At 35.6% G+C, this 13725-nt stretch overlaps 1 protein-coding gene across 1 annotated transcript; it reads right to left on the bottom strand.

Annotated features, from left to right (window-relative positions):
* Positions 1-5865: 5865 nt before the first annotated feature.
* On the bottom strand, positions 5866-8454 carry LOC121428886 (metallothionein-A-like). The gene is made up of 4 exons (XM_041625761.1): positions 8319-8454; positions 7323-7427; positions 6804-6902; positions 5866-6253 (listed from the first exon to the last, which is right to left on the bottom strand). The coding sequence occupies exons 1-3, from the start codon at positions 8347-8349 to the stop codon at positions 6832-6834; spliced, it is 207 nt and encodes a 68-aa protein (XP_041481695.1). The 5' UTR covers positions 8350-8454; the 3' UTR covers positions 5866-6253; positions 6804-6831.
* Between the last annotated feature and the right edge of the window lie 5271 nt (positions 8455-13725).

The raw sequence follows: 13725 nt of genomic DNA, 5'->3' as shown, positions 1-13725 counted from the left end.
TTTATATCTCAATAAATAGTGTAAAATTCACAAAGCAAAATGCTGAAAATCAAAATCGGATAACAAATAACGAAGTTATTGAATTTTGAAATCTGCTAATACTCCGGTGAAACAGTACTATAGGCGTGTCTTTATGAATATTCACTATAGGTGGGCTGATGATGTCATATCCCCACTTGTTTTTTTTTGTATTTCATTATATAAAATTAAGTTTATTATTTTTTTTTCTACCATGAAATAAAACAACTAGACTAGTAACTGATTAGGTGCATTAGTTATATATTGCCGCAACTTATTTCATCCTAATGGAGATTTACATATGTATGAAAAAATGAAACACTTATGATTTCATGTAATAACATAAGAAAAAGGAAAGTGGATGCGTGGCATCATCAGCACATCTAATTCATGACGATGTGCATTATAACGGTTTTCACAAAATATTGATAAACTTTAAAATTCAATTACTTCGTTATTTGTTCATCAGATTTTGATGAAATCGTCAGCATTTTGCGTTGTGAATTTTACTATATTTATTTAGATATAAATATTTTCAGCCTGGAACATCCCTTTAAAGACATAAAATGTAACTAACTTTATAAATTGCTGTTTCACCGAGATTGTCACGATTTTATGACATTTAATGTTTTTATTGCACAGTAAAAAAAAAATAGCAAGTTGTTTGGGCCTGTCACTTTAACAACAGGTTGTTTAGATTTTTTTTAATTGCTTGTTGTTTTTAAACAACTTGTTTAAAAAGTTTAAACAACTTTATAAAAAAATTAAACAGCTGTTTAAAAAGTTTAAACAGTAGTTGTTAGAGTGACATGCTTAAACAACGTCCTAAGAATTTTAAACAGCGTTTTTACAGTGTGGAATTGAATAAAATTAGGAACAATCATGTTTACCCAATTCTTCTTTATCATTGATTAAGATAAAGCTTTCCTTTTCATTTTCACAACTGACCTGTAACATCACTTAATTTATAATATACCCATCATCTTCCCACGATATAAAATATTATTGAAGTATTTAAAGTATTTCTTATGGCGTTTGTTCTTTTTTATACCTATGTATAAACATGTAATTTGAAAAAAAGAAAACATATAGACGGAATAATAGACGAAGAGAATTCCCCCGACGTTTTTCTTCCGATCGAATATTTTATACATTCAAATTCAATTATTTCTCGGATCAGTGATCATATCGATCAGTAATGTATAGTGGGTCGAGGCGAGTTTGATAGGTAGGAGTCAACTCTAAATCCAAGGTATTATTTTTTCTTTGATACAAGTCTTATGTATTTTTTCTTTAATTGAAAAGGGTAATGAAAGGGAAAAGCTATACTGAGATACGTGAAGGATCTTACATAGGGGAAATGAATAAAAAAAATAAAAAAATTAGGGGTTATAGCCTGCTATTAATCATTTCGACGTTTAAAAGCTATACACGGTATTTTTGTTTTTCTCACCACCACTATTAGACATAAATGTGAAGGATCTTACATAGGGGAAAGGAATACAAAAAAAATAGGGGTTCTATGACCTGCTACTTAATTATTAGGCATATTTTAATCATTTCGACGTTCAAAAAACTGTACACGGTATTTTTGTTTTTCCCACCCCTACCATTATAGGCAAGTGTTAACTCTCTTCACCCCTATTTATTCATCCAGTCTTTACTTCGTTCTATAATCTATCTTCATTACCTGAAATAGCTCCCCCTACATCTTTCTCACCCCCTTCTCTCCTTAATAACAATAAATATAATAAAAGGCTTGTATGTCGCACACATCCACCTTGATAAGTGCTCAAGGTTCTCATATTGGGTTTTATTTAGCTAGTCTAAAGCAAGGTTTCCACTTTGGCGAGTTAACATCGCGAGTTATGGCGAGTTCTAGCGAGTTGCCAAAATGAGGCACTCGCGATAATTCGCATGAAGCTCACCATGAAACTCGGGATAACTCGCGACAACTCGGCATGGCTCGGCGGAGCTCGGTCAAGCTCGGGACAACTCTCCTTGAAGTCGTGAGCAGTTTCAAAATTTTTGAACATGTTCAAAAATTTTTCTAACTCGCTGTAACTCGTGCCTGACTCACCTAAACTCGTTATATACTCGCAGTACTCGCAATAACTCGTAAGAAGCTCGAGATAAACTCGCAATAACTCGTAATAACTCGCCACATCTGAGTATACGCGAGTGCGTTCCGAGTTTTCAAGAGCGAGATACGAGCATTGCGATCGTTTTACGAGTCGAGTGGAGGTGCCCACGAGATTAGCGCGACTTTAGATCGAGCACCCCGAGTTACAGCGAGTTTCGTATGAGTTTATTCCGAGTGCGTGGCAAGGGCTCAGAGGCATGCCAGCTGAATGGTAAATGTCCAGTGATCTATATTTCCCCACATATAAACCCCTCAAAAAGAGTTTGGAAATCTGAGTTTGGCCATTAATTTCTCCCAACTCCAAAATTTACACAATGCATATTTGACATCATTTAAAAGGTCATTCAATTCTCTTTACAATGATACCATGCTTGTTATGATCATACCATCACGAAAAGAGCAGGATTTAAAGTGTTGGATGAAGTCTGAATTGAAAAGCTGCAAAACGAGCAAAAAAGTTTGGAAATCTGAGTTTGGCCATTAATTTCTCCCGACTCCAAATTTTACACAATGCTTATTTGATATCTTTCAAAAGATCATTTGATTCCCTTTAAAATGATCCCATGCTTGTTATGATCATGCCATCAAAAAAAGAGCAAATTGAAAAGTATTGGATGAGGTCTGAAGTGAAAAGCTGCAAAACGAGCAGAAATAGTCATGAAGGGTCAATACAGAACATGATTCTTTTGTCTGTCAATAAAGATGAAAATCCATTCATGTTTGTTTGTTGTGTGTTTGATTGTGTGTTTGATTCCATTTGAATGTTGATGTTAAGGTGCATGAAAACAATTGCTGAGAATCTCACTCATATCATTTTAATATCATTTTAAAGAAAATTAAATGATCTATTCATTAATATTTATTCAACATTGATATTTACTAACACCGAGGCGGGATTATCGATCAAACTCAAAGGAAACCGCTTAAAAACTCACTCATCACCACGGTAAAAGGAACAGTGACTTTCAATATTGTGTCTCTTTGCAACTTTTGAATTTTGACCTTGCCCCACATTTCAAGGCACTGCACCTCCGTGTGAACCATAATCATATCATGTAGGGTATCATTTTAAAGAAAATTAAATGATCTATTCATTTATATTAATAACAATTGATATTTACTCAAACCGCGGAGGGATTTTTGATCAAAGTCAGATTTCCGAACTTTTTTTGAGGAGTTTATTTTAAAATGAGAGCACATTTTAACTGACCCACACAATGTACACGTGTATAAAAAGGCTGTTGCCACTGCACTATTACAACTTTCAACAAATAAGGAGAGAAATATGCTTCTATCCAAAAGATCCAAGAGTTGTGGCCATTCAGGTAGGGAAACAGCGAAAGAAGATGTCATTCAAACAAGGGTAGAAGTAGAAGAAGTGCAGGAAGAGACAATTGAAACGGAAGACAATACACCAGACTGTGGACTGTACTGTTTCCAGAAGATGAGGAGGTCAATGACGAGCAGAGCCAAGGTAAAAGAACTAGACATGAAACTAGACAAGGTCCAAGTGGAGCGCCTCTGACAGTCTCACCTGCATCACGCTATCCAATATAGCAGAGGTGCTGACTTTGAAAACTACTATAAAATAATTATTTAAAAAAATCATAGAATGATACAATACTACGTTCATTGACAAAAAAATGACATTTGACCTTGATCATGTGACCTAAGACTTGTCAGTGATACTTGATTACCCCTATATATCCACATTTTATAAACTGTATCTAAACTTTGAAAGTTATGACAGCAGTATAGTATCAATCTCCAAAATGGCCAAACTTCAATAACCTTACATGTAAATGACCTTTGACTTTGGTCATGTGACCTGAAACTGGCATGAGATGTTCGGTGATACTTATAACTACTCTAATATGTCCAAGTTATATGAACTAGATCCATACACTTTCAGAGTTATGATGGTTATTCAACAAATACCCCCGACATGGCCAAAGTTCATTGACCGTAAATGACATTTGACCTTGGTCATGTGACTTGAAACTCGTACAGGATGTTCAGTGACACATTATTACTCTTATATCCAAGTTGATGAATCGTATCCAGAAGCTTTTCAAGTTATGAGGGTAATTCAACAAATACCCCAACATGGCCAAAGTTCATTGACCTTAAATGACATTTGACCTTGGTCATGTGACCTGAAACTCGCACGGGGTGTTCAGTAATACTTGATTACTCTTATATCCAAGTTTCATGAATCAGATCTATAAACTTTTCAAGTTATGATGGTAATTCAACAGACCACCCGAACATCACTAAAGTTCATTGACCTTTGACCTGGGACATGTGACCTGAAATTCGCACAGGATATTTAGTGATACCTGATTACTCTTATGTTCAAGTTTCATGAATAAGATTCATAAACTTTCAAAGTTATAATGTTAATTTAACAAATACCCCAATTGGCCAAAGTCCATTGACCATAATTGACCTTTGACCTTAGTCATGTGACTTGAAACTCAAGCAGGATGTTTATATACTTTAATAACCTTATTTCCACGTTTCAGGAACTAGGTTCATATATTTTCTAAGTTATGATGACATTTCAAAAACTTCACCGTAGGTTAAGATTTTGATGTTGATTCCCCCAACATGGTCTAAGTTCATTGACCATAAATGACCCCTGACCTTGGCCTTGTGACCTGAAACTTAAGAAGGATGTTTAGTAATGCTTGATAAACCTTATGGTCAAGTTTCATGAACTAGGGCCATAAGCTTTCTAAGTTATGATGCCATTTCAAAAACTTAATCTTCGATTAAGATTTGGTGTTGACGCCGCCGCCGGCATCCATCTTTGAGTGCCAAAAATGTGCATATCCCGCCCCTTGGTCGTATGAAACTCTTATCGCTCGTAACAAAATCTTGATAACTCGTTCATAGCTCGCTTTAAGTCGTATAAAGGTCACTGCAACTCATACTAAGCTCGGCCTGACTCGTTTCGCGCTCGGTTCACTCGTTCAGCGAGCGTAGTGAACTCGATGTTGAGTCTTTTGTCACTGAAGCAAATTCCAGGAAAAAATGTAAATTTCACGCGAGCTTGTGCGAGCTAAGGCGAGTTAGAGCTCGCGCAGCTCGCGTATGACTCGCAACTCCAACTCGCCAAAGTGGAAACCTTGCTTAACGATTTTAAGGAATAAATTCCTGGCTCTCTCTCACACCTCCCTCCATCATAACACACCACCCACCCTCTCTCTCACACACATACACACAATCCCACACTCACAGACACACACACACGCACTCTATGTCTACATCATTCTCATCCCCATTTCCTCCAACAATTAAGCTATATAAAGCTACATTATCCACACTTCATAACATGTCACGCGGGATGTCACGTCTCATGCAGGCTCCCAAACATTACGGCTCACACTGCAAAAACCGGTGTTGATTTAACACCAGCCCGGAATCTATATATGTCCACACCAGAGGAGTGTTAAACAACACCGGTTTGGTATTGGTCCAACACCAGAATTCAACACCAAGTAGAATATTAAAACAGCATTGGTTTGATTCCAAACTGGTGTTGTTTCAATACTTTTCTGGAATGGATATAGATTCCGGGCTGGTGTTAAATCAACACCGGAGATTTTGCAGTGCATTTATCATCATTCCACTTTAGTTTTCAAACACATTATTACATCCCCCAAAAAGCAAAAAAGAACAATGCATGACAGTTATCTATATTTAGATTTCTTTAGATTTAATCAGAAGAGTATTACATTGCTGGGTCACGATCAGCATGATCAGATTTACTGATTTCGTGCAATTTAAAGAATAAAGGAAATATCATTACATGATTGAATCACTGCAAGTGTTTCAGTATTTAAGAATTTCAATGCCTTTTGGTTTCATAATTTCTCCCCCCCCCAAAAAAAAAAATATTTCAGCTTAATTTTTCTTAAAAAACAATACAATTTATTTCAGCTTTTTTTTTTACAAATCAAACTAATATACAACTATGTTACAAAAATATATATAGACATCAGATTAAGAATATACAGATCAAATCCTCGTGGAGCACGTCTGCAGAAGAGATTGACTAAACGCATAAATTATAGTTGTATCTACAATCTGCAGGTTGAGATATGAGAAAGCAAGAGAGAGAAGGGGAGAGGAAACAAATTAGAGTTAGTGAATATTTATGTCCGTAAATATGAAAAAACGAACAACTCCTCCATTATGATCAACTCCTCCAAAAAGGAAGAAAAAAAATCAGTTTGCCTCATGTAAGTTGTCCCTCTTCTTGATGATTTAAGATTACTGAAAATATTCTATTTCCATAATTACGTTAGATATTGCCTACAGGTAAAGTTATAACAGTTAAATTAATATTTTATGAAATATATCACATGATATAATGAAGAGTTGCTTGCATGTGACGTCACAAAATAAAAACTTAAAATTGCAAACTCCGCGCTGAACTTTTCTAAATTTCTCTTTTCATAAATCTGCCTTCAGAATATAGGCCAAATACTACTTTTCACCATCAACTGATGTTTTTTGTTTGTATATATATATATATATATTTGATTGCACGTAATGGCTGACGCAATCGATCGTGAAAGAAAAATGAATCCTATAATAAGCTTCGTAAAATGAAAATAATATACGCCCATCTCACCTTTCATCGCAAGAGCTGCAAGGTCCTTCTAGCACGCACAGTTGCCCTCGGTGCATTTACATCCATCAGTGCAGCAATCAGCGGAACATGACTTGCAGGCTGCGATCAAATCAAAAAGACTTTATCATTTAATTATGTTTTCATATTTTATGTGATATAAATAACATATATAACACCCCCTCACTCGTAAATGCGTATACCCACCCCCACACATTTACACAAAAAAGCTTACGAGTATAATAAAGCAACTATAGTTTTATGCACTCATTAAACTTCAAAACCCACTATTCTTCAAACATGATCAATAAATGAAAATTATATAATTTTAAAAAGTTCAGTATTTTTTGGGGAAAAGAGAATTAAGACAGATTATGCCTATGTTTCATTATATATAGTGATACAATAGTGGCAATTGACTATCAGCCGTACGCTATGATGATGCGGCAATTTATGTCAAGTGAATTGTGAAAGGCGCCCCTTTTTTGATAAGTTCACTTTTGAAATGAATAGATGACTTACATTTGCATTTGTTATCACAGCACGTTCCCTTTGGACAGCAGGTGCCATCCTTACAGCATTCTCCTGTCTGGCAGCATTCCTGGCCAGCGCATGTGCACTTGCCCTCTGGATTCAGAGACATAAAAAAATGAAAATATTCTTGAAATATTGATGTGATTGATGAAACAGTCCTAGCTATGAAGGCATTAGCATTCTGGGATGAGAAAACTAAATAGCAAGAGCCTTTCAGATAGGATATATTACACTTGTAGCACCATTGGGAAAACGGATACGTAAGAAAAAATGCTTATGGCAAGTAAATTATGAATAGTTTGTATTGCAAACATTATTATTTATTCAAATTCAAATTTATTTATTTCACTTCCATCAAACAAAATCAAATTGTATACCATATATAAACATAAATATCTGTATCCGTTGCAAAAATAAAATTGATGTCAAGCAGACCAAGTTTATATAATAGTATGCAATACAACAGAATGTACATACTACATAATTTATCATTTACCACATCTAATTATCTCAATATAAATTCAGACGCAGAACTCATATTTTCATGTTGATATTGGACAAAAACTTGTCTATAAAATTGTTTTCACAATCTCTGAAGAAAATAATGATAGAAACTCAGGTTTATAACTCATGCTATGCAAACAGTATGGACGTTCACAGTGGCATACTAATTTCATGTCCAAGGTAAAAAAAATAATGAATGACGAGGGTGAGCCGATACAACTACACCCCTCCCGAAAAGGCCCCTATTTTTTTAAAAAGAGGAATCTTTAAATCAATGGAAACACATTTTTTTTCATAACCTGAAAAAAGTGCAGTCATTCTTACTCAACCAAACCATGACAGACCTAACGAAAACATTTGCGTCACATCCTATCAAGCTGCTTACGGATTCAAGCGAGGCTACTAATACAGGTTTGATGGAACTAGAAACGAGACATGTATTTAGAATTATTGCCAAAAAAAAGTATCAGCTTTACTTACCATTGCAGCAGACACACTTGACATCAGGCATGGTGATGAATTTATCTCGATGGAACGTTCTAAAAAAGAGTCAAATCAGTCTTCAGCTTGGAATACCCGTAGATTCTCTGTGTGAATCTAACATGAATTTCACTGGGTTTTATGTATTTTTTACCCCCAAAATCGTGCGCAAAATAAAATGTTCCATGAGTATTATCATCATAACTTTGTGCACGCGAACAGGGCACACGAGCCGGGTGTATTATATTGCACACGTCCTTCTTCTCCACAGAAATTGGGCAAAATTTTGAGCAAAAAATGAAATGATGCGAACAATAATTGAAAATAGTGCCTGCTAATCATACCGCTTAATATAACCATTTTGAAACAAGTTTCCATTTTATACACGTGATGGTTCAAATCTCAGCCATGGCGTGTTTATCCACATTGTGCTGCACTCAACCCAGGTGAGATGAATGGGTACCTGGTGGGCGTTTCATCAATATTTTCGTCCGACAAGTTGTCAGATCTGACAACTTTCCTGGGTTCTGATTGGTTGAGAAGCACTGTTACTATAATAACTATCGGATAAAACAGGACTTGTCGGATAAAACATCCGACAAGTCCTTTCATGAAACGCTCCCCCGGTAGGATTAATTCCTTGAATGCACCGATCGCCTTTAGCAGCTGGAGCTACAGCCAGGAGAAAAAGTGCGCCATTGAATAGGCAATTCGATAAATCGGCGCCTCATAAATGCTATATATTATTATTATTACACTTCTATAATCTACTTAAATTTTGCATGATAATTTTAATTATTAATACGACATTAAAGGGGTACGTTTTAACATCACTACTAGTATATCAACGCCTATTGTAAGTTATAGTAACTTGAGTGTCATCGGCAATTCTACCCCGTTCAACAAATCTAACTGAATAGAAATCGGATACACATGATTTAATGACTTTAAAGTTTTCACTTGATGCATCACATACAATATGCAAATGAGGGAATCGATCGAGTATTAGTGAGGAAAGAAAATACACAAGTTTTTACTTTTGAAAGGAATGTCTGTTTGGCATCATCAGCCCCCCTCCTCTCTCATATACACAATTAGCAATAACTTCCTTATTTTACATTACGATTTCGATAACATTTTCAGCAATATTTCTTCTTATACTTCATTCTCTCCAATTTCCAGTAAGGAAGGAGTATACCTTAAACATTACGCTCTGAAAAATCTGATCATATTTATGATCTAAATATTCTCAATATTTTCAAACAATACCAATATTTGATAGGGGTATTTATGCATGATTTAATTAATAATCGGTCGCCGCATAGTTTTATTGATTATTTTTCATTCATAGACCATCCTTACAATACAAGAAATAGGGTAAAGCGAAATGTTAGTTAATTTTGACAAAAATAATACCAATTTGGGAAAACAATCAATTTCATTTTCTGGTCCTACTTTATGGAATCATCTGCCAAGTAATATTAGAAACACCCCCAGTCGTAGGACATTTAGCAAATCGTTAAAATTAATGCTACCGGAAGATTATGATTAATTTGGTATGGTAAAATACTGGCTGAAAACAAATAATTCTATATAAAGATTTTGTGAATAATTAAGATATTTTTTTCTTGTAAATAGTGTAAATATGTTCACTGAAAATGATCGAAATTTTCTGCAACAGTAATAAGTAGAATTAGTACTGAATTTGATGTACATTATTGAGATTGAGTTAAATTCATTGTTTAAACTATTATATTATTTGGGGCTAACCTCGATTAGCATCTTGCTATTATGTTAGCTCCAATTACCAAATGTTTTGTTTATATGTGATGTACTATTCCTTGTAATTGTACCTGACAGTGATATTGGTAATAAATTCAATTCAATTCAATTCAAGTCATTGTAGCTTTTCCAGTACTGTGGCGCCTCACCGGCGACTGACTGGAATACTCCCCCAGGGAGTGGAGGATGTGCACACATTGTGTGCGGGAATGACTGACTGAATCCGATGACCGGGGTAATAATTCATCTGTAAAGCGCTTAGACACGTCGTTCCGATGTATTAAGCGCTATATAAAAGCGGATTATTATTATTGAAAACATAATACATAATAGTATTGAAAGGGTTAAACCAGCATGTGATAACATACCTGGATTATCATAAGCACTATTCTACATGATGAACTTTGGGAAAGTTCCGAGGCCTGGCCATGACAATGTTTAAATAGTAAAAAAGGCACAAAACAAACTCCTTAACAATATCCGGTTGGCCTATGCACCTACAGATGAACCCATACTTAATGTACAAGAAAGGGGAAGGACTTTAGGATCTATTCCAAAAGAAAATAGTGTAAAACCGCGTTCTGTTTACACGGACATTTTTTAACTGTTAAAATATTGCTCAATGTGTTAAGATAAAGACATTACATTATTTTATGAGTATATTGAACGAGTCATCATGCTTACACTCTTAACAAGGACTGATGAAAATGACTAAGTTGCTTGTTAATTGATCCTGTGTCCATTTAAAGTGTTCAATTGATTAACATATGATTGATAATGTCTACCAATTCGTTCAAACCGATTTTTTTTAAAACAAGTGCACACCTAGTTACCAATAATGCATATAGCATTTCCATTTATTTTTAAAGCAGGATAAAAGAGCATTGTAGATTAAATGCCTTGCTCACGGGCATAGGTGCCGCGGCCGCGGATAGAACCCCGGACTTTCTATGTATAGCCAGGCGCCTACCACTCGGCCGCGGCACCTCCACATTTGATTTGAAGCGATATAATTCGTCATTAATTTGGGTGAACGGCGAAGGCTTTAGATAAGAAATAATAGATTGATAACATAATAAACAAAGACCTAAGCAATTAGAACGTGGTTGTTTAAATCAATTCTTTACCGTACTTAGTTCTAGACTGTATGATATTTTCGTCATCTTCGTGTAAACTAGAAGCATTGGCATATATTTCAAATCTGTTGATTACAAGAGCAGACTTTTTCAAGTGTCACTGAAATGCTAAATCAGACCTACTTCCTTTGTTTATGTGGGAGGGGCTTGAGAGCGTCCAATGAACTTATAAAAGTACTGCTTGCAATTGCCTCATGAATATTCATATCCTGCACCCCTCGACATACAGGTGTCGAGCGATGTTTATACCACGGAAATACATGCGTGCAAAACCCGATTCCGACCCGGGGCTCCTTAGTATACCCATCATGTTCATACGCACAAAAAGTGGTAAGAACTGTAGGCATTAGCGTACCTACGGGGGGGGGCAGACTGCCCCCGCCCCTGACGAGTCACAACCCATGCAAGGGACCTATCCCTGCCCCCCCTGAAGAGAAGTTGAAGACTTTTTTTTTTGCTTGTCATTTTTTTTTTTTGGCATGAAACCCTTTAGTTGTCGTTGAAGACCTTTTTTGTCATTTTTTTGCGGACGATTTTGCCCCCCCCCCTGTGGAAAATCCTAGGTACGCTACTGACTGTAGGTTATACACACTGTCACAGAATGCTTGTATTGACTATTATTATATATTGTTTATAACTTCACTATTCCTTCTAACGAGGAGCTTTACGGTTTCTGCATTCATCATTATTATTAATATTATCACCATCATCATCATCATCATCATCATCATCAGCTGCAGCAGCATCACCATCATCATCATGATCATTATCATTATTAAGTTTATTATTATTATCATAACTATTATCATTATTTTGTTATTATTATTATAAATTTATTTCCCGACTTTCTTTTTTGGGGGGCAGCTGTAGGGGGGGGGGGGGGGGAGTCACCTGTGCCTGGCAGGTGAAAAGCGCTTGGCCTTTTCTATTAGTCTCGAAAGAGGCCCACTCTAATGTTAACAATCAAATATTTAATTCAAAGTGTCCCGTCAATCTTAATTCTTCACATTTCATTTCAATCAATTATATTGAATAAACATGAATGATCTATAAAATCTTCGAATTGCAGCTAACCTTGGATTAAACTGCAACTTTGAAGAGTAAATCCTGAACTTGGTTTGTTTTATGATGGTTATTGACATTAAGTGTAATTTAAAATCCGATAAATACCCTATAACCGAGACTATAGTCTACAGTGCGTATCAAAAAAAAAGTTTACACTTTGAAAAAGCCTCCGGGGAATGAAAAAATATACAACATGTGGGAAAATTTTTCACATATAATTTTGGGTTTGGGTCTCATCTATCCAATGAAAGTAAAAGTTTTGTCAGAATGTTACACTTGAGTGAGCGCTGTCCATTTTTGTAAAGCTCGCAGAAATCTGTTTGCGCAGAAATGCTCATTTTCACGCTGTGTCAAGGGGGAAGGGCGAAATCAAACTTGCCCTGCGAAACATTTCTCATACATTTCCCTTGCAATTTTAGTCAATTGAAATAAAACGGACACATTCAAGCATTCTGTAACATTTTTGCCACCAAATTGAAATTTCAACACTTAGTAAGCACAACCTTTACCATTTTAGTGCCAGCTGGATCTGAGGACATAACTGAATCTGAACAAAAGTTTATATCAGACATCTCCAGCATTTTTTCACGAAGTTTTTATCATTGAAAGTGGGTTTGCATTTCATTTTTCATTTAATACTTATTTTTCCACACATTTTCCAAGCTCGATACTGATTAACAAAATGAAAATAAAGCCTAAGCAATTCCATGTAAATCACAGCTCAGTGTAAAGCAAATATCGTCACGATGGCCTCGGTGTGCGGGGGAGGGGGGGGGGGGGGGGCGCAACGCACACCTTGAAGTGTTTGTGGGCAAGGAAACAAGTCAAAAAGGTTAAAAGATATCTTTAAATCAATTTTACTAGCTAAATTCCACTTTTTCTTCATGTTTAAGTTCTACTTTTATTCGCATAACTATTTCAAAGTTCTGCGCAAATCATTTTTCACTAACTTTTCAAAAGTAAGTGGTGCTCACTCAAGCGGAAATATTTTTCGACACTTATATCGTCATTTGCTTTAATGGATCTGTAATAATGTTATAATGTGGAAAAATCTTCAGAATATTACAAATGTATCATTTTACAGGATTTTTTAAAAGTGTAAACTTTTTTTTGATACGCACTGTATAGTGGGAGTATACTTTTGCGCTCATATTGATGTCTACATTTTGCACACGAAGAGACTACGAACTTTATTATTTGTCGTTAACCCCACGTGACTTGTGGGATTCTCAGTTCTTGTCCTCTTTGACTATTCATAACATTTTTATTGAATGGTACGAAGCTAAATATTACCGTACTATCAGTTGGAATGATACACTGTAAAAACTGCGGTGTTAAAACTGACATCAATTGGTGTTAATAGAGGATCACACCCTGAGGTGTTGAAATTACACCCTAGAAATTAAACATAACACCAAAGAGTG

This window comes from Lytechinus variegatus, chromosome 15 (assembly GCF_018143015.1).
Source record: "Lytechinus variegatus isolate NC3 chromosome 15, Lvar_3.0, whole genome shotgun sequence".
Taxonomy (NCBI): Eukaryota; Metazoa; Echinodermata; class Echinoidea; order Temnopleuroida; family Toxopneustidae; genus Lytechinus; species Lytechinus variegatus.
This window is presented reverse-complemented; position numbering and strand designations above follow the sequence as displayed.

Coding starts and splice junctions, on each gene's coding strand:
- LOC121428886 (XM_041625761.1), bottom strand. CDS start 8,349: ATGCCTGATGTCAAGTGTGTCTGCTGCAATG. Junction 7,428..8,318: donor CAAGTGTGTCTGCTGCAATG/GTAAGTAAAGCT, acceptor CTCTGAATCCAG/AGGGCAAGTGCACATGCGCT. Junction 6,903..7,322: donor CTGTGATAACAAATGCAAAT/GTAAGTCATCTA, acceptor ATTTGATCGCAG/CCTGCAAGTCATGTTCCGCT.